Raw genomic sequence first — 20124 nt, forward strand, 5'->3', positions numbered from 1 at the left:
CCTGTAGGTGTAACATTATTATGTGTCTCCCTGTAGGTGTAACATTATTATGTGTCCCCCTGTAGGTGTAACATTATTATGTGTCTCCCTGTAGGTGTAACATTATTATGTGTCCCTCTATAGGTGTAACATTATTATGTGTCTCCCTGTAGGTGTAACATTATTATGTGTCCCCCTGTAGGTGTAACATTATTATGTGTCCCCCTGTAGGTGTAACATTATTATGTGTCTCCCTGTAGGTGTAACATTATTATGTGTCCCCCTGTAGGTGTAACATTATTATGTGTCTCACTGTAGGTGTAACATTATTATGTGTCTCCCTGTAGGTGTAACATTCTTATGTGTCCCCCTGTAGGTGTAACATTATTATGTGTCCCCATGTAGGTGTAACATTATTATGCGTCTCCCTGTAGGTGTAACATTATTATGTGTCTCCCTGTAGGTGTAACATTATTATGTGTCTCCCTGTAGGTGTAACATTATTATGTGTCCCCCTGTAGGTGTAACATTATTATGTGTCCCCCTGTAGGTGTAACATTATTATGTGTCTCCCTGTAGGTGTAACATTATTATGTGTCTCCCTGAAGGTGTAACATTATTATGTGTCCCCCTGTAGGTGTAACATTATTATGTGTCTCCCTGTAGGTGTAACATTATTATGTGTCCCCATGTAGGTGTAACATTATTATGTGTCCCTCTATAGGTGTAACATTATTATGTGTCTCCCTGTAGGTGTAACATTATTATGTGTCCCCCTGTAGGTGTAACATTATTATGTGTCCCCCTGTAGGTGTAACATTATTATGTGTCTCCCTGTAGGTGTAACATTATTATGTGTCCCCCTGTAGGTGTAACATTATTATGTGTCTCACTGTAGGTGTAACATTATTATGTGTCCCCATGTAGGTGTAACATTATTATGTGTCCCCCTGTAGGTGTAACATTATTATGTGTCCCCCTGTAGGTGTAACATTATTATGTGTCCCCATGTAGGTGTAACATTATTATGTGTCCCCATGTAGGTGTAACATTATTATGTGTCCCTCTATAGGTGTAACATTATTATGTGTCTCCCTGTAGGTGTAACATTATTATGTGTCCCCCAGTAGGTGTAACATTATTATGTGTCTCCCTGTAGGTGTAACATTATTATGTGTCCCCCTGTAGGTGTAACATTATTATGTGTCCCCCTGTAGGTGTAACATTATTATGTGTCCCCCTGTAGGTGTAACATTATTATGTGTCTCCCTGTAGGTGTAACATTATTATGTGTCCCCCTGTAGGTGTAACATTATTATGTGTCTCCCTGTAGGTGTAACATTATTATGTGTCCCTCTATAGGTGTAACATTATTATGTGTCTCCCTGTAGGTGTAACATTATTATGTGTCCCCCTGTAGGTGTAACATTATTATGTGTCCCCCTGTAGGTGTAACATTATTATGTGTCTCCCTGTAGGTGTAACATTATTATGTGTCCCCCTGTAGGTGTAACATTATTATGTGTCTCACTGTAGGTGTAACATTATTATGTGTCTCCCTGTAGGTGTAACATTCTTATGTGTCCCCCTGTAGGTGTAACATTATTATGTGTCCCCATGTAGGTGTAACATAAATATGTGTCCCCCTGTAGGTGTAACATTATTATGTGTCTCCCTGTAGGTGTAACATTATTATGTGTCCCCCTGTAGGTCTAACATTATTATGTGTACCCGTGATACTGTATATAATGACGAGATGATCTCCGCCTTAACAATGGGAGACGTTGTCCCAAATAGCGGGGAGGCAGGTGATCTGCTTATCGCTACATTCCCGCGTAGACAAATTTTGACGGGAGGGGATCCTCTTCGCTCCGCCTCTTCCTCACTGCTATGAGTCAACTCATACATAAATATAGATATGGCATATCTCCATGAGTCTACCAGTCAAATTGCCAGGCTTAGAGGGTCCAAGACCGTTCTAGTTATTCTATTTCTATGGGTGTAACGTTGTTATGTGTCATCCTTTAGGCGTGTAATGTTATATTGTTGGGTGAAGTTTGTATATTCACTCTGGCTATCTACTCCGATTTCAGAGCACTCTCATCTAACTGCCTGGAGCGCAGAATAACTGATTCATTTACGAACGCTCAACACCCGTTGAATATGGCCGGTGCCAGTAAATGTCGGCCCCCAAAAAATAGTAATTCAATTGTTGCCAGCAGCACAGTTACAGTCATCAACACTCTGGAAAACATGAAAACAGCCTAACCGGCTCTGCTAGGATGAGTAAAATGGTCAGAGTGAGGTGTTCTCTCATTTGTGTCTGGAAATAGCTAGCCAACGTTAACCAGTTAGCTTGGGTGCTTGACTGTCGTGCTAGGATTAACGCTACTCCTCGGCCAGAGCGTCCAGTGTTGCCTCTGAACGCTATGAGAGCAAATGCTCTGAATTTGCGAACACCCAGAGCGCACTCTGAGCGCACTCCAGATTGAATTTACAAACACACCCATTGTGTCCTCCTGTGGGTGTAACATTGTATTGTGTCCCCTTATTCATGGCTTGCACGTTTCGTCACAATATTGTTTGTAACAATCGTTTTAGGACTGATGCCCGACTGAGCATTCTATTCAATGCATTGTCAATTGGCACTGATGAATATTTCATCAAAAATGCATTACTGTGGCTTGGAAATACAATAACATTTCTAAAGGAGACAGATAATTATAGGAAAACCTTTTGCCATTGTGATGTTGCCAGATTGATTTTAGATGCAGTACAACGTTAGCTAGCTAGCTATGATTGAGGAGAGACCAATCGGATGTTCGTGCTCCCAGCAAGGCTTACATTAGCTAGCTATTTCTGACAAACATTGCTAGCTAATGACAACATTGCCATCTGTCTGAAGTAAATTTGACGGCATGATAATGAGGGCAAAGTTGTTTCCTACTAAATATTTGCCTACTTTAGCAAAGTTATTGTATTTCCAGGCAAAACAGTCATTAGCCTCCGTTAGCCTGCGTTAGCCTGCGTTAGCCTCTGTTAGCCTGCGTTAGCCTGCGTTAGCCTCCGTTAGCCTGCGTTAGCCTCTGTTAGCCTGCGTTAGCCTCTGTTAGCCTCCGTTAGCCTGCGTTAGCCTCCGTTAGCCTCCGTTAGCCTGCGTTAGCCTCTGTTAGCCTGCATTAGCCTCTGTTAGCCTCTGTTAGCCTCCATTCAAAATGACCGGGCTTATCCTGACTGTTGGGCACTACTATGGCGGATACACGGCTTGAGAAAGTTCAGAACAATGGCATGACGTGACCAAGTGTTGGAGGTGCAACCTATAGGTGTAACGTTGCTTTTTCCCCCCCTCTAGGTGGAACATTATTTTGTGTCCTTCTATAGGTGTAATGTCTTTTAGTGTCCCCCTGTAGTTGTTAAGTTATATTGTGTCCCCCTGCAGGTGTGGCAGATCCCTGACCAGATGGGGACCCGGCCCATATCAGAGCCCATCGTGGTCCTGGAGGGACACTCCAAACGCGTCGGCATTGTCACCTGGCACCCCACCGCACGCAATATACTACTCACTGCAGGTACACACAGACACACACACACACACACACACACACACACACACACACACACACACACACACAGACAGACAGACAGACAGACAGACAGACAGACAGACAGACAGACAGACAGACAGACAGACAGACAGACAGACAGACAGACAGACAGACAGATACAGACACACACACACACACACACAATCATGCACTCACTTACACACTTTCTCACCCTACTCCTCCCTCCCTACCCCCAGGCAGTGATAACCTGATAATAATCTGGAACGTGGGAACTGGCGAGGCGCTCATCTCCATGGACGACCACCCAGACCTCATCTACAACGTCAGCTGGAACCGTAACGGCAGTCTGTTCTGCACCACCTGTAAAGACCGACGCCTCCGTGTGTGTGACCCCCGCAAGAGAGAGGTGGTCGCGGTGAGTTGGTGAATGGGGGAGCTGGGAGGGGAAGAGATTAAGATGACGGGGTAAGAGAGAGGTGGTCGCAGAGAGGTCAAAGGTCACAGTTTCCCAGACCTAGTCTCTGTACTCAAAGTGAGTGATTCTTATTTACAATGACGGCATGGCAAAGGGCCTCCAGTGGAGACGGGGGATAATAACAAAACAAAAAAACTATGGAAGACAAAATGGACAACACAGACAGAAGACACTGGCAACAGCACATATACAACAGCAAACTGTTGTATTGTGTGTGTGTGTGTGTCCGTGCAGGCATGTATGTGTGTGCGTGCGTGCATGTGTGTGTGTGAAGTAAAACAACATACTTCCTTACATAAGGCAACGCAAACTAGTGACATTGGGTGACAACTACACTGAACAAAAAAGAGGTGTGTGTGTGTGTGTGTGTGTGTGTGTGTGTGTGTGTGTGTGTGTGTGTGTGTGTGTGTGTGTGTGTGTGTGTGTGTGTGTGTGTGTAGGTAAGTAAAGAAATAAAATAAAGAAAAGTAAAGAAATAAAACAACAGTAAAAAGACATTTGAAAAAAGAGTAGCAAGGCTATATACAGACACCTGTTAGTCAGGCTGATTGAGGTAGTATGTACATGTAGATATGGTTAAAGTGACTGTGCATATATGATGAACAGAGTAGCAGAAGTGTTAAAACAGGGGGTGGTGGGACACAATGCAGATAGCCCGGTTAGCCAATGTGCGGGAGCACTGGTTGGTCGAGCCATTTAGGTAGTATGTACATGAATGTATAGTATATACACTATATATACAAAAGTATGTGGACACCCCTTCAAATTAGTGCATTCGGCTATTTCAGCCACACCTGTTGCTGACAGGTATATAAAATTGAGCACACAGCCATGCAATTTCCATGGACAAACATTGTCAGTAGAATGGCCTTACTGAAGAGCTCAGTGACTTTCAACGTGGCACCGTCATAGGATACCGCCTTTACAAGTCAGTTCGTCAATTTCTTTCCCTGCTGTAGATGCCTCGGTCAACTGTAAGTGTTGTTATTGTGAAGTGGAAATGTCTAGGGGCAACAACGGCTCAGCATCGAAGTGGTAGGCCACACAAGCTCTCAGAACGGGACCGCCGAGTGCTGAAGCATGTAGCTCGTAAAAATCATCTTTCCTCAGTTGCAACACTCACTACCGAGTTCCAAACTGCCTCTGGTAGCAACGTCAGTCAATGCTACAGCAGACATTCTAGACGATTCTGTGCTTCCAACTTTGTGGCAACAGTTTGGGGAAGGCTCTTTCCTGTTTCAGCATGACAATGCCCCCATGCACGAAGCGAGGTCCATACAGAAATAGTTTGTCAAGATCGGTGTGGAAGAACTTGACTAGCTTGCACAGAGCCGTGACCTCAACCCCATCAAACACCTTTGGGATGAATTGGAACACCGACTGCGAGCCAGGCCTAATCGCCGAACATCAGTGCCCGACAACACTAATGCTCTTGTGGCTGAATGGAAGAAAGTTCCCGCTGCAATATTCCAACATCTAGTGGAAAGCCTTTCCAGAAGAGTGGAGGCTGTTATAGCAGCAAAGGGGGGACCAACTCCATATTAATGCCTATGATTTTGGAATGAGATGTTCGATATACATACTTTTTGGTCATGTAGTGTATATATAAATATTTATACTCCATTGCGCGATCTAATATTTGTATATTTTTTCATTCCATTCTTTTACTTGTTGATTTGTGTGTACTGTTAGATATTACTGCATTGTTGGAGCTAGGAACACAAGCATTTAGTGTAACCACCATTTGCCTCATACAGCACGACACATCTCCTTCACATTGAGTTTATCAGCTGTTGGTTGTGGCCTTTGAAATGTTGTCCCTCCTCTTCTGTCGTACACGTCGATCCAGAGCATCCCAAACATGCTCATTAGGTGACATGTCTGCAGGCCATGGAATAACTGGGACATTTTCAGCTTCCAGGAATTTCGTACAGACACTTGCGACATGGGGCTGTGCATTATCATGCTGAATGAGGTGATGGCGGCAGATGAAAGGCACAACAATGGGCCTCAGGATCTCGTCACGGTATCTCTGTGCATTCAAATTGCCATCGATAAAATGCAATTGTGTTCGTTGTCCATAGCTTATGACTGCCTGCCCATACCATAACCCCACCGCCACCGTGGGGCCCTCTGTTCACAACGTTGACATCAGCAAACTTCTCGCCCACACAATGCCATACACGCTACGCTGTCTACCATCTGCCCGGTACAGTTGAAACTGGGGTTAATCCATGAAGACCACACTTCTCCAGCGTGACAGTGGCCATCGAGGGTGAGCATTTGCCCACTGAAGCCGGTTACGACGCCAAACTGCAGTCAGGTCAAGACCCTGGTGAACACGACGAGCACTCAAAAAAACTTCCCTGAGATGGTTTCTGACAGTTTGTGCAGAACTTTTTCAGTTGTGCAAACGCACATTTACATTAGCTGTCCGGGTGGCTGGTGTCAGATGATAAGGCAGGTGAAGAAGCCAGATGTGGAGGTCCTGGGCTGGCATGTTTGCACGTGGTCTGCAATGTGAGGCCGGTTGGACGTACTGCCAAATTATCTAAAACAACGTTGGGAGGCGGCTTATGGTAGAGAAACAAACATTAAATTATCTGGCAACAGTTCTGGTGGACATTCCTGCAGTCAGCATGCCAATTGCACACTTCCTCAAAACTTGAGACATCTGTGGCATTGTGTTGTGTGACATAACTGCACATTTTAATGTGGCCTTTTATTGTCCCCAGTACAAGGTGCACCTGTGTAATGATCATGCTTTTTAATCAGCCTCTAGATATGCCACAAGTGTCAGGTGGAGGGATTATCTTGGCAAAGGAGAAATGCTCACTAACAGTAATGTAAACAAATTTGTGCACAAAATTTGAGATAAATAAGCTTTTTGTTTATATAGAACATTTCTGGAATCTTTTATTTCAGCTCATGAAACATGGGACCAACACTTTACATGTTGCATTTATATTTTTGTTCAGTGTAGATATTTAGTCCAAATCGTGCAGGCCTAGCCTCAATGGGACTGCTTGTGCTTTCACAAAAGCCATGATGGGCCCTCTTTCTACCTTGATGGGTGCTCTGTACTCTGTTAGTGATGTCTGTCTTGTCCGTTCGGTCCAATAGGAGAGGATGGCTCCACACGACGGGATCCGACCGATGAGGGCCATCTTTACCAGAGACGGAAACCTGTTCACTACCGGCTTCACCAGGATGAGTCAGAGAGAGCTGGGCTTGTGGGACCCGGTAACACACACACACAAATACACACACACACACACACACACACACACACACACACACACACACACACACACACACACACACACACACACACACACACACACACACACACACACACACACACACACACACACACACACACACACAGTCGACACATATGACACACATGCATGCACCCTCACTCGTAATTCCTCTTGTCAGGACAGTGAACATCGGTCCAATGAATTCCTCTCGTCCCTCTTCTCTCATCTTGTCCTTCTTTGCTCTGTTCCTACCAGACAAGTTTTGAGGAGCCTATTGCACTGCTGGAGTTGGACACAAGTAACGGTGTGTTGTTACCTTACTACGACCCAGACACCAACATGGTTTACCTCTGCGGAAAGGTATAAACACACACACATACACACACACACACACACACACACAGTAACAGTATTATCCATTACCTTGATACTACTACTGTAAATCCTCCCCTCCCCTCTTCTTTCCTCCCCTCCCTTCTCCTCCCCTCCTCTTCTCTCTCCTCTCCTCTCTCCCCTCCCTCTTCTTTCCTCCTCTCCCCTCCCTTCCCCCCTCTCCCCCTCTCCTTTCCTCCTCTCCCCCTTTCCTTTCTTCCTCTCCCCCCCTCTCCTTTCCTCCTCTCCCCTCCCTTCTTTTCCCCTCTCCTTTCCTCCTCTCCCCCTCTCATTTCTTCCTCTCCCCCTCTCCTTTCCTCCTATCCCCTCCTCCTTTCCTCCTCTCCCCTCCCTTCTTCTCCCCTCTCCTTTCCTCCTCTCCCCTCCCTTCTTCTCCCCTCTCCTTTCCTCCTCTCCCCCTCTCCTTTCTTCCTCTCCCCCTCTCCTTTCCTCCTCTCCCCTCCCTTCTTCTCCCCTCTCCTTTCCTCCTCTCCCCCCTTCCTCTCCCCCTCTCCTTTCCTCCTCTCCCCTCCTCCTTTCCTCCTCTCCCCTCCCTTCTTCTCCCCTCTCCTTTCCTCCTCTAACCTCCCCTCCCCTCCCCTCTCTTCTACTCACTCCTCCCCTCCTCTCTAGGGGGACAGTAGTATCCGGTACTTTGAGATAACAGAGGAGCCTCCCTATGTCCACTACCTCAGTACCTTCAGCAGCAAGGAGCCTCAGAGGGGGATGGGCTTCATGCCTAAGAGAGGGGTGGACGTCAGCAAGTGTGAGATCGCCAGGTAGGAAACTGCGCACACACACACACGCGCACAGACACACACGGACGCACGCACACACACACACTCCCAATCAGGGATGGACATTACGCACAGGTATATGCAATGCAATTTCGATTCCTTTTGGAAACAAAACAAGTTTTATAAGGAAGATGGGATCCACCCAAATCATTTGGGTTCCTGGATCCTTTCACAGCATTATAAGGCTGAGTTGAGACAATGACTTATCAATGACCCAAGTCCAGCTTAGATAATCCCTACCATTGTGACGCTGAGTTGTCATAATGCTTCAGCAAATGTACATTATCCCAGGGGCGTTGGTAGACACAATGTAAGTAACCTAATTTATGTCCCTCTAACTGCCCTGAATGCCTCTGCTGATCCTACAGCTATTGTATGCAGTAATCATGTGCCTTTGAACCAGAGTTCTACTGTTAGCACTGAGGTGGTGTGCCCTAGTAGGAAGTCCACTGTGTGCAGCTCACCCTGCACTAACATAAATAACATGAGCCTGTCTACTTCTGATAAGCTTCCCAGCAAAGCAATGAAAACAATCAAGCATCCCGGAAGAAAAGTGCTCAAAATAGCCCACGTTAACATATGTAGCTTAAGAAGCAAAGTTCATGAAATCAATAATTTGCTAGATGACATTCATATTCTATCTCGGACACTCACTTAGATAATACCTTTGATGATACAGTGGTAGCAACACACGGTTATAAGATCTACAGAAAAGACAGAAATGCCAATGGTGGAGGTGTTACTGTTTATATTCAGAACTACCTTCCTGTAAAACTTAAAGAGGATCTAATGTTAAATACTGTTGAAGTAATATGGCTACAGGTTCATCTGCCTCACCTAAAGCCCATTCTGATGGGAAGCTGCTATAGAACACCAAGTGCTAACAGTCAGTATCTGGATAATGTGTGAAATGCTTGATAATGTATGTGATATCAACAGAGAGCTATATTTTCTGGGTGATTTACATATTGACTGGCTGTCATCAAGCTGCCCACTCAAGAAAAAACTTCAAACTGTAACCAGTGTCTGCAACCTGGTTCAGGTTATCAATCAACCTACCAGGGTAGTTACAAACAGCACAGGAATGAAATGATCAACATGTATTGATCACATCTTTACTAATGCTGCAGATATTTGCTTTAAAGCAGTATCCAGATCCATCGGATTGTAGTGATCACAATATAATAGCCATATCTAGGAGAACCAAAGTTCCAAAGGCTGGACCTAATATAGTATAAGAGGTCATGCAATAAGTTTTCAAGTGAAAACTATGTTGTTGATGTAAAGAATATGTTTTGGTCTGTGGTGTGTAATGAAGAGCAACCAGACGCTGCACTTGATACATTTATGAAATGTCTTATTCGAGTTATTAATAAGCATGCACCCATTGGGTCGGCAGGTAGCCTAGTGGTAAGAGCGTTGGACTAGTAACCGAAAGGTTGCAAGATCGAATCCCAGAGCTGACAAGGTAAAAATCGGTCGTTCTGCCCCTGAACAAGGCAGTTAACCCACTGTGCCTAGGCCGTCATTGAAAATAAGAATTTGTTCTTAACTGACTTGCCTATGTCACGCCCTGACCTTAGATATCTCTGTTTTCTATATATTTTGGTTAGGTCAGGGTGTGACTAGAGTGGGTACTCTAATGTTGTATGTCTAGGGTTTTGTATGTCTAGGGCTTTGTATGTCTAGGGGTTTTGTATTTCTATGTTGGCCTGATATGGTTCCCAATCAGAGGCAGTTGTTTATCGTTGTCTCTGATTGGGGATCATATTTAGGCAGCCCTGTTTCCCACTTTCTGTCGTGGGATCTTGTTCTATGTGTAGTTGCCTGTCAACACTCGTTTGTATAGCTTCACGTTTCATTTTTGTTATTTTGTTAGTTTGTTCAGTGTTCATTCTTTTAATAAATAAGAATGTACGCATATAACGCTGCGCCTTGGTCCGATCCTTATAATGACACCTGATCGAATCCTCGAGCTGACAAGGTAAAAATCTGTCGTTCTGCCCCCTGAACAAAGCAGTTAACCCACTGTTCCAAGGCCGTCATTGTAAATAAGAATTTGTTCTTATTAACTGACAGCCTAGTTAAATAAAGGTTCAATAAATAATACTTTTTAAAAAATGACTTTAAAAACAGCTAAATCCCAGTGGATTGATGAGGAATTGAAAAAATTTTAGGTTTGAGAGGGATGAGGTAAAGGAATGGCAAATAAGTCTGGCTGCACAACCGATTGGCAAACGTATTGAGAAATGATGTGACTAAACTGAACAAAAAGAAGAAACTACACTATGAAACAAAGATAAATGACATAAAGAATTATAGTAAAAAGCTTTGGAGCTCCTTCAATGAAATTTTGGGGAAAAAGTCAAACTCAGCTCCATCATTCATTGAATCAGATTCCTCACAAAACCGACTGATATTGCCAACTACTTTGATGATTTTTTCATTGGCAAGATTAGTCTGACAACTTGGATGGAAAACTACTGAGGATAATAGCGGACGATATTGCCTCTCCTATTTGCCACATCTTCAATCTAAGCCTACAAGAAAGTATGTGCTCTCAGGCCTGGAGGAAAGCAAAAGTAATTCTGCTACTACTGTTCAGTCGTGTGGTCAGGTGCCACAAAAAGGGACTTAGGAAAATTGCAATTGGCTCAGAACAGGGCAGCACGGCTGGCCCTTGGATGTACACAGAGAGCTAACATTAGTAATATGCATGTCCATCTCTCCTGGGTCAAAGTGGAGGAGAGATTGACTTCATCACTACTTGTATTTGTGAGTGGTATTGACATGTTGAATGCACCGAGCTGTCTGTTTGAACTACTGGTGCACAGCTCAGACACCCATGCATACCCCACAAGACATGCCACCAGAGGTCTCTTCACAGTCCCCACGTCCAGAACAGACTATGGGAGGCGCACAGTACTACATAGAGCCATAATTACATGGAACTATTCTACATCAAGTAACTGATGCAAGCAGTAAAAATGTGATTTTAACCCTTGTGTAGTCTTATCATTCTGTATACTCTCCTTGTCCTAAGGGTCAAAAATTACCCACCTTCACTAAACCCCTAAAATAAAGCAGCTTAATTGAACTTTAAACCCCAAATCTATTTTGCATGAAGAAACAACCTGTCATTCATCACAAACCTTGTGAATATCTGGGGTTTCCCTCGTCACAATGCAGAAAGACTGCATTTAATCAGTGGACACCACTCATTTCTATTACAACACACCTGTCATAACTGTTTTCTTTACTAAAGTAGAGGTTTATTATTATTATTGCTAAATGTACTGCATAGGTGTAAACATATTTTTTTTAGCAAGAGATAACACTTGTATAGCCTAAGAAAGTAGCAGAAATGTGCAGAAAGTAGTTTTGAATGCATTTTATTGAAGGGAAACAATAACAGTCTTGAACTTTTTTGGCAACATAGTGATATATTCTTATATACTGTATAATTCGTTTTTTTAATTGTATAACTGCCTTCATTTTGCTGGACCCCAGGGAGAGTAGCTGCTGCTTTGGCAGGAACTAATGGGGATCCATAATAAACCCCAGGAAGAGTAGCTGCTGCCTTGGCAGGAACGAATGGGGATCCATAATAAACCCCAGGAAGAGTAGCTGCTGTCTTGGCAGGAACGAATGGGGATCCATAATAAACCCCAGGAAGAGTAGCTGCTGCCTTGGCAGGAACGAATGGGGATCCATAATAAACCCCAGGAAGAGTAGCTGCTGCCTTGGCAGGAACGAATGGGGATCCATAATAAACCCCAGGAAGAGTAGCTGCTGCCTTGGCAGGAACGAATGGGGATCCATAATAAACCCCAGGAAGAGTAGCTGCTGCCTTGGCAAGAACGAATGGTGATCCATAATAAAAACAAATACAAACATGCGTAGGCTTAGCTGAGCAGGGTAATGTGAGAGTATTTGTTGTGGCTGTTCTCTGACTCCAACCCTGTTCTCCAGGTTATATAAGCTTCATGACAAGAAGTGTGAGCCCATCGCCATGACAGTACCTAGAAAGGTAAGCCTATATCTCTATCTCTTTCCCTCTCCCCCTCTCCCTCCCTATATTTACAGCTTGTTAAAACGTTCCCTCCCTCTCTTCCCCCTCTCCTCCACATCACTCTCTCTCTCTCCCATTCCTACCCCTACCCCCTCTCTCTCTCCCCTCCTCCCTCTCTCTCCCCATCCTCCATCTCTCCCTCCTCCCTCGCTCTCCCTCTCTCTTTCCCCCCTCCATCCTTACCTTCCCTCTCTCTCCCCCTCTCCTCCTCCTCCCTCCAGTCAGACCTGTTTCAGGATGACCTGTACCCAGACACAGCGGGTTCAGACCCGGCTCTGGAGCCAGAGGAGTGGCTGGAGGGGCGAGACGAGGACCCCATCCTCCAGTCCTTGAGAGATGGCTATGTTCCCCCTAAGAGCCGCGAACTCAAAGTGGCCAAGAAGAACGTTCTGGACTCCAGACCCACCACCAGACGCAGCATGTCCTCCTGCGACGGATCAGCCAACCTGCCTGTGAGTCACACTCTCTCTGTCTGTCTGTCTGTCTGTCTGTCTGTCTGTCTGTCTGTCTGTCTGTCTGTCTGTCTGTCTGTCTGTCTGTCTGTCTGTCTGTCTGTCTGTCTGTCTGTCTGACCCTAACCACCAACCTGCCTGTGAGTCACTATGTATATAATCACCCCTTTATCAACCCTCATTCTCCAATGTCTCCTCTCCCTCTCTCTCTAATTTCTTCTCTATCATTAGGCCTTATTCTGATCTTTAGAAATTCTGACGACTATTATTTTCCTGTTGTTTTCCTCTAGCTGCCTGTTGTTTTCCTGTAGCTGCCTGTTGTTTTCCTGTAGCTGCCTGTTGTTTTCCTGTAGCTGCCTGTTGTTTTCCTGTATCTGCCTGTTGTTTTCCTCTAGCTGCCTGTTGTTTTCCTGTTGTTTTCCTGTAGCTGCCTGTTGTTTTCCTGTTGTTTTCCTGTAGCTGCCTGTTGTTTTGTTGTTTTCATGTATCTGCCTGTTGTTTTCCTCTAGCTGCCTGTTGTTTTCCTGTTGTTTTCCTGTAGCTGCCTGTTGTTTTCCTGTTGTTTTCCTCTAGCTGCCTGTTGTTTTCCTCTACCTGCCTGTTGTTTTCCTCTAGCTGCCTGTTGTTTTCCTGTAGCTGCCTGTTGTTTTCCTGTAGCTGCCTGTTGTTTTCCTGTATCTGCCTGTTGTTTTCCTCTAGCTGCCTGTTGTTTTCCTGTTGTTTTCCTGTAGCTGCCTGTTGTTTTCCTGTTGTTTTCCTGTAGCTGCCTGTTGTTTTGTTGTTTTCATGTATCTGCCTGTTGTTTTCCTGTAGCTGCCTGTTGTTTTCCTGTTGTTTTCCTGTAGCTGCCTGTTGTTTTCCTGTTGTTTTCCTCTAGCTGCCTGTTGTTTTCCTGTTGTTTTCCTCTAGCTGCCTGTTGTTTTCCTGTAGCTGCCTGTTGTTTTCCGGCAGCTGCATGTTGTTTTCCTCTAGCTGCCTGTTGTTTTCCTGTTGTTTTCCTCTAGCTGCCTGTTGTTTTCCTGTTGTTTTCCTCTAGCTGCCTGTTGTTTTCCTCTAGCTGCCTGTTGTTTTCCTGTTTTTTTTCTGTAGCTGCCTGTTGTTTTCCTGTTGTTTTCCTCTAGCTGCCTGTTGTTTTCCTGTTTTTTTTCTGTAGCTGCCTGTTGTTTTCCTGTTTTTTTCCTCTAGCTGCCTGTTGTTTTCCTGTAGCTGCCTGTTGTTTTCCTGTTGTTTTCCTCTAGCTGCCTGTTGTTTTCCTGTTGTTTTTCTCAAGCTGCCTGTTGTTTTCCTCTAGCTGCCTGTTGTTTCCCTGTAGCTGCCTGTGGTTTTCCTGTTGTTTTCCTTTCTTGTAGCTGCCTGTTGTTTTCCTGTTGTTTTCCTGTAGCTGCCTGTTGTTTTCCTGTTGTTTTCCTGTAGCTGCCTGTTGTTTTGTTGTTTTCATGTATCTGCCTGTTGTTTTCCTGTAGCTGCCTGTTGTTTTCCTGTTGTTTTCCTGTAGCTGCCTGTTGTTTTCCTGTTGTTTTCCTCTAGCTGCCTGTTGTTTTCCTGTTGTTTTCCTCTAGCTGCCTGTTGTTTTCCTGTAGCTGCCTGTTGTTTTCCGGCAGCTGCATGTTGTTTTCCTCTAGCTGCCTGTTGTTTTCCTGTTGTTTTCCTCTAGCTGCCTGTTGTTTTCCTGTTGTTTTCCTCTAGCTGCCTGTTGTTTTCCTCTAGCTGCCTGTTGTTTTCCTGTTTTTTTTCTGTAGCTGCCTGTTGTTTTCCTGTTGTTTTCCTCTAGCTGCCTGTTGTTTTCCTGTTTTTTTTCTGTAGCTGCCTGTTGTTTTCCTGTTTTTTTCCTCTAGCTGCCTGTTGTTTTCCTGTAGCTGCCTGTTGTTTTCCTGTTGTTTTCCTCTAGCTGCCTGTTGTTTTCCTGTTGTTTTTCTCAAGCTGCCTGTTGTTTTCCTCTAGCTGCCTGTTGTTTCCCTGTAGCTGCCTGTGGTTTTCCTGTTGTTTTCCTTTCTTGTAGCTGCCTGTTGTTTTCCCTGTTGTTTTCATCTAGCTGGCTGTTGTTTTCCTGTTGTTTTCCTGTAGCTGCCTGTTGTTTTCCTGTAGCTGCCTGTTGTTTTCCTGTTGTCTTCCTGTAGCTGCCTGTTGTTTTCCTGTTGTTTTCATCTAGCTGGCTGTTGTTTTCCTGTTGTTTTCCTGTAGCTGCCTGTTGTTTTCCTGTTGTTTTCCTGTAGCTGCCTATTGTTTTCCTGTTGTTTTCATCTAGCTGGCTGTTGTTTTCCTGTTGTTTTCCTGTAGCTGCCTGTTGTTTTCCTGTTGTTTTCTTGTAGCTGCATGTTGTTTTCCTGTTGTTTTCCTGTAGCTGCCTATTGTTTTCCTGTTGTTTTCTTCTAGCTACCTGTTGTTTTCCTGTTGTTTTCTTGTTGTTTTCCTCTAGCTGTCTGTTGTTTTCCTGTAGCTGTCTGTTGTTTTCCTGTTGTTTTCCTGTACCTGCCTGTTGTTTTCCTCTAGCTGCCTGTTGTTTTCCTGTTGTTTTGCTTTCTTGTAGCTGCCTGTTGTTTTCCTGTTGTTTTCCTTTCTTGTAGCTGCCTGTTGTTTTCCTGTTGTTTTCCTCTAGCTGCCTGTTGTTTTCCTGTTGTTTTCCTACAGCTGCCTGTTTATTTTTTGTAGCTGCCTATTGTTTTCCTGTTGTTTTCTTCTAGCTACCTGTTGTTTTCCTGTTGTTTTCTTGTTGTTTTCCTGTAGCTGTCTGTTGTCTTCCTGTAGCTGCCTGTTGTTTTCCTGTTGTTTTCCCCTAGCTGTCTGTTGTTTTCCTGTAGCTGCTTATTGTTTTCCTGTTCTTTTCCTGTAAATGCATGTTGTTTTCCTGTAGCTGGCTGTTGTTTTCCTGTAGCTGCTTATTGTTTTCCTGTTCTTTTCCTGTAAATGCATGTTGTTTTCCTCTAGCTGCCTGTTGTTTTCCTGTAGCTACCTGTTGTTTTCCTGTAAATGCATGTTGTTTTCCTCTAGCTGCCTGTTGTTTTCCTGTAGCTACCTGTTGTTTTCCTGTAGCTGCCTGTTGTTTTCCTGTAGCTGCCTGTTGTTTTCCTGTAGCTGCCTGTTGTTTTCCTGTAGCTGCCTGTTGTTTTCCTGTTGTTTTCCTCTAGCTGTCTGTTGTTTTCTTGATGTTTTCCTCTAGCTGCCTGTTGTTTTCCTGTTTTTTTCCTGTTGTTTTCCTACAGCTCCTGTTGTTTTCCTGTTGTTTTCCTGTAGCTGCCTGTTGTTTTCCTATTGTTTTCGTCTAGCTGCATGTTGTTTTCCTGTTGTTTTCCTGTAGCTGCCTGTTGTTTTCCTGTCATTTTCCTGTTGTTTTCCTGTTGTTTTCCTCTAGCTGCCTGTTGTTTTCCTGTTGTTTTCCTGTTTTTTTCCTGTAGCTGCCTGTTGTTTTCCTGTAGCTGCCTGTTGTTTTCCTGTTGTTTCCTGTAGCTGCCTGTTGTTTTCCTGTTGTTTCCTGTAGCTGCCTGTTGTTTTCCTGTTGTTTTCCTGTAGCTGCCTGTTGTTTTCCTCTAGCTGTCTGTTGTCTTCCTGTAGCTGCCTGTTGTTTCCTCTAGCTGCCTGTTGTTTTCCTGTAGCTGCCTGTTGTTTTCCTGTAGCTGCCTGTTGTTTTCCTGTAGCTGCCTGTTGTTTTCCTCTACCTGCCTGTTGTTTTCCTCTACCTGCCTGTTGTTTTCCTGTTGTTTTCCTGTAGTTGCCTGTCCCTGACCTATCTTTCCTCTTTTTCCTTTTTTCTTCCTTCCTTTCCATCTCCTACCTTTCCATCTCCTCCCTTCCTACCTTCCTCTTACCCCGCTCTGCCCCTCCCTTACCCCTCCTTCCCTACCTCTCCCCCTTCCCTCTCTCCAGCCTCAGTTGGTAGAGCGGTTGTTGGAAGAAGTTCAGAATCTCAAGGCAACTGTTCTGTCTCAGGAGAAGAGAATCTGTGACATGGAGAATAAACTCTCCAAGTACACCAACGGCACAGCCTAATACACACACACACACATACACCACGACAACACTCTGTAACAGCCCACACACACAATTCCACTATTTACATATACCGCCACACCCCCACACCCCTTACATACACAGCCAGGCCAACATTCAATCAAAGCTGTTGGCAACAAGCACATTGCACTTGACTTTTAAAGGTAATTTACGATTGAGCTGAAATCCGCGGGTCTATACCATGAATGTGATCTCCGTGAACAACTGTGAAATTGTCTTTTAAAAGGCGCATTGTCGTTCGTGCAGTTCGCAGCTCTGCAACCTGCCTTTGAATAAATTCCAAAGCAACCCCAAAAACCCATTACTTCAAACACATATAACCCCCACCCCCCAAACACACACACACACACACACACACACACACACACACACACACACACACACACACACACACACACACACACACACACACACACACACACACACACACACACACACACACACACACACACACACACACACACACACACACACACAACCAATGCTCAGTACCTAGAGAGAGAAAGAGATGGAATTTTGAAAACCTAGTTGTGAGTTTGTATTAACTTACAGTTCTAAATAGTCTTACAGGTCTGATTGAAGGAGTTCCTGTGGATAGGTTTTACCGAAAGATCTCTCTCTCTAGGTGCGTCTGGAAATTGGATCGCACACACACACTCTTAGACTACGCACACACACGCACACACGCACGCACACACGCACACATAGACTACACACACACACTCATAGACTACACACACACACACACACGCACGCACACACACACACACACACACGCACATACATGCACACATAGACTACCCACACGCACACACACACACACACACACACACACACACACACACACACACACACACACGCATAGGCTACACACACACACACACACACACACACACACTCATAGACTACACACACACACACTCATAGACTACACACACACACTACATTAAAGACATTTTATGAGCCCAAGCCCAAAAAAGCCCAAATGATTGTGTCGTTATCCAATACAAACAGTATCATACGCTACACACACACACTGACCCCATCCCTATCCATCCATCACCAACCAACACTCAGTAATAACCATACCTGGATCTCAGGCAACCTTCTCAAAATGTAAATAGTGCGATAAAGCAAAAAAGGTGGGAGGGAAAAAAGTTTTAAAAAATACCCACATTTGTGAAGAAAAATCTAATCTAAGAAGACTTTAGTGTGTTCTGTAAATGATTATACATGAGACACGTGATGACATCAATTAAAACAATCTTTTTTTTTAAAACTGGTTGGACTAACCTTTTCCTTGTCTTGTGTCATGGAGCTGCTTTTATTTTTTATGTCATGTTTTCCCGGTGTTTTACAAATGTTCCATCCTGAGAATAAATCACTCTTTTTCCTGTGTAACCTGTTATTTCCCACCAAAACCGTAAGTGTAATTCTAAAGCATACAAAAGCATATAAATAACTCTGGATTTGACTTCAACTTTGATCGGAATTAACATTCAAGCCTGATGCTACCTGAGCCAAATGAGCCCTACATGAAAGACATTTAATGAGCCCTACATGGAAGACATTTAATGAGCCCTACATTACAGACATTTAATGAGCCCTACATTACAGACATTTAATGAGCCCTACATTAAAGACATTTAATGAGCCCTACATTGAAGATATTTAATGAGCCCTACAGTAAAGACATTTAATGAGCCCTACATTAAAGACATTTAATGAGCCCTACATTAAAGACATTTAATGAGCCCTACATTGAAGATATTTAATGAGCCCTACGTTGAAGACATTTAATGAGCCCTACATTGAAGACATTTAATGAGCCCTACATTGAAGACATTTAATGAGCCCTACATTGAAGACATTTAATGAGCCCTACATTAAAGACATTTAATGAGCCCTACATTAAAGACATTTAATGAGCCCTACATTAAAGACATTTAATGAGCCCTACAGTAAAGACATTTAATGAGCCCTACATTGAAGATATTTAATGAGCCCTACAGTAAAGACATTTAATGAGCCCTACATTAAAGACATTTAATGAGCCCTACATTAAAGACATTTAATGAGCACTACATTAAAGACATTTAATGAGCCCTACATTAAAGACATTTAATGAGCCCTACAGTAAAGACATTTAATGAGCCCTACAGTAAAGATATTTAATGAGCCCAATCCCAAAAAATCTTAAATGATTGTGCCGTTATCCAATACATACAGTATCATAGGCTACGGCACCAAAGAAAAACCTACAATTATTCTCTCTTGGGTAAATAAATGAAACAAGCTCCAGTAATATTTTTGACTGGGAGCTATATTACAGTACTGTATTGTATTATACTGTATTATATGGACTGGAATTACGCACCTCGTTCAAACTATGAAGCTGGGAGAGAAGATGCGATGCTGGTGCAGGACACACAGCCTACAATTTGATATTTAAAAAAATATATAATAAGGCATATTTTACATTTTTATAATTAGTAGGCTGATGCATTAGCCTGCCTTTCATAATATTTCCACTAACGTTATTAGCCTGACTTTCATAATATTTCCCCTAATGTTATTAGCAAGCCTTTCATAATATTTCCCCTACCGTTATTAGCCTGCTTTTCATAATATTTCCCCTAATGTTATTAGCCTGCCTTTCATAATATTCCCCCTAATGTTATTAGCCTGCCTTTCATAATATTCCCCCTAATGTTATTAGCCTGCCTTTCATAATATTCCCCCTAATGTTATTAGCCTGCCTTTCATAATATTCCCCCTAATGTTATTAGCCTGCCTTTCATAATATTTCCCCTAATGTTATTAGCCTGCCTTTCATAATATTCCCCCTAATGTTATTAGCCTGCCTTTCATAATATTCCCCCTAATGTTATGCGACGTGCATATTACCTCCTGTGTTGCTTCATTCCTTCCTTGCTCTCCACAGTTACAGTTGAAGTCGGAAGTTTACATTCACCTTAGCCAAATACATTTAAACTCAGTTTTTCATATTCCTGACATTTAATCCTAGTAAAAATGCTCTGTTTTAGGTCAGTTTGGATCACCACTTTATTTTAAGAATGTGAAATGTCAGAATAATAGTAGAGAGAATGATTTATTTCAGCTTTTATTTCTTTCATCACATT

The 20124-nt window shown here is 43.5% G+C and overlaps 1 protein-coding gene across 1 annotated transcript in view; it reads left to right on the forward strand.

Annotated features, from left to right (window-relative positions):
* LOC139552777 (coronin-6-like) overlaps positions 1-18377 on the forward strand; it is a 35573-nt gene extending 17196 nt beyond the window's left edge. Inside the window, exons 4-11 of the mRNA XM_071364816.1 lie at positions 3419-3548; positions 3782-3960; positions 7144-7263; positions 7539-7643; positions 8289-8434; positions 12425-12482; positions 12746-12976; positions 16838-18377. Of these exons, the coding sequence (XP_071220917.1) occupies positions 3419-3548; positions 3782-3960; positions 7144-7263; positions 7539-7643; positions 8289-8434; positions 12425-12482; positions 12746-12976; positions 16838-16960 (1092 nt within the window). The 3' untranslated portion in view covers positions 16961-18377. The remainder of the gene's footprint in view (positions 1-3418; positions 3549-3781; positions 3961-7143; positions 7264-7538; positions 7644-8288; positions 8435-12424; positions 12483-12745; positions 12977-16837) is intronic.
* The last annotated feature ends 1747 nt before the right edge of the window (positions 18378-20124 follow it).

Source organism: Salvelinus alpinus, chromosome 24 (genome assembly GCF_045679555.1).
Source record: "Salvelinus alpinus chromosome 24, SLU_Salpinus.1, whole genome shotgun sequence".
Taxonomy (NCBI): Eukaryota; Metazoa; Chordata; class Actinopteri; order Salmoniformes; family Salmonidae; genus Salvelinus; species Salvelinus alpinus.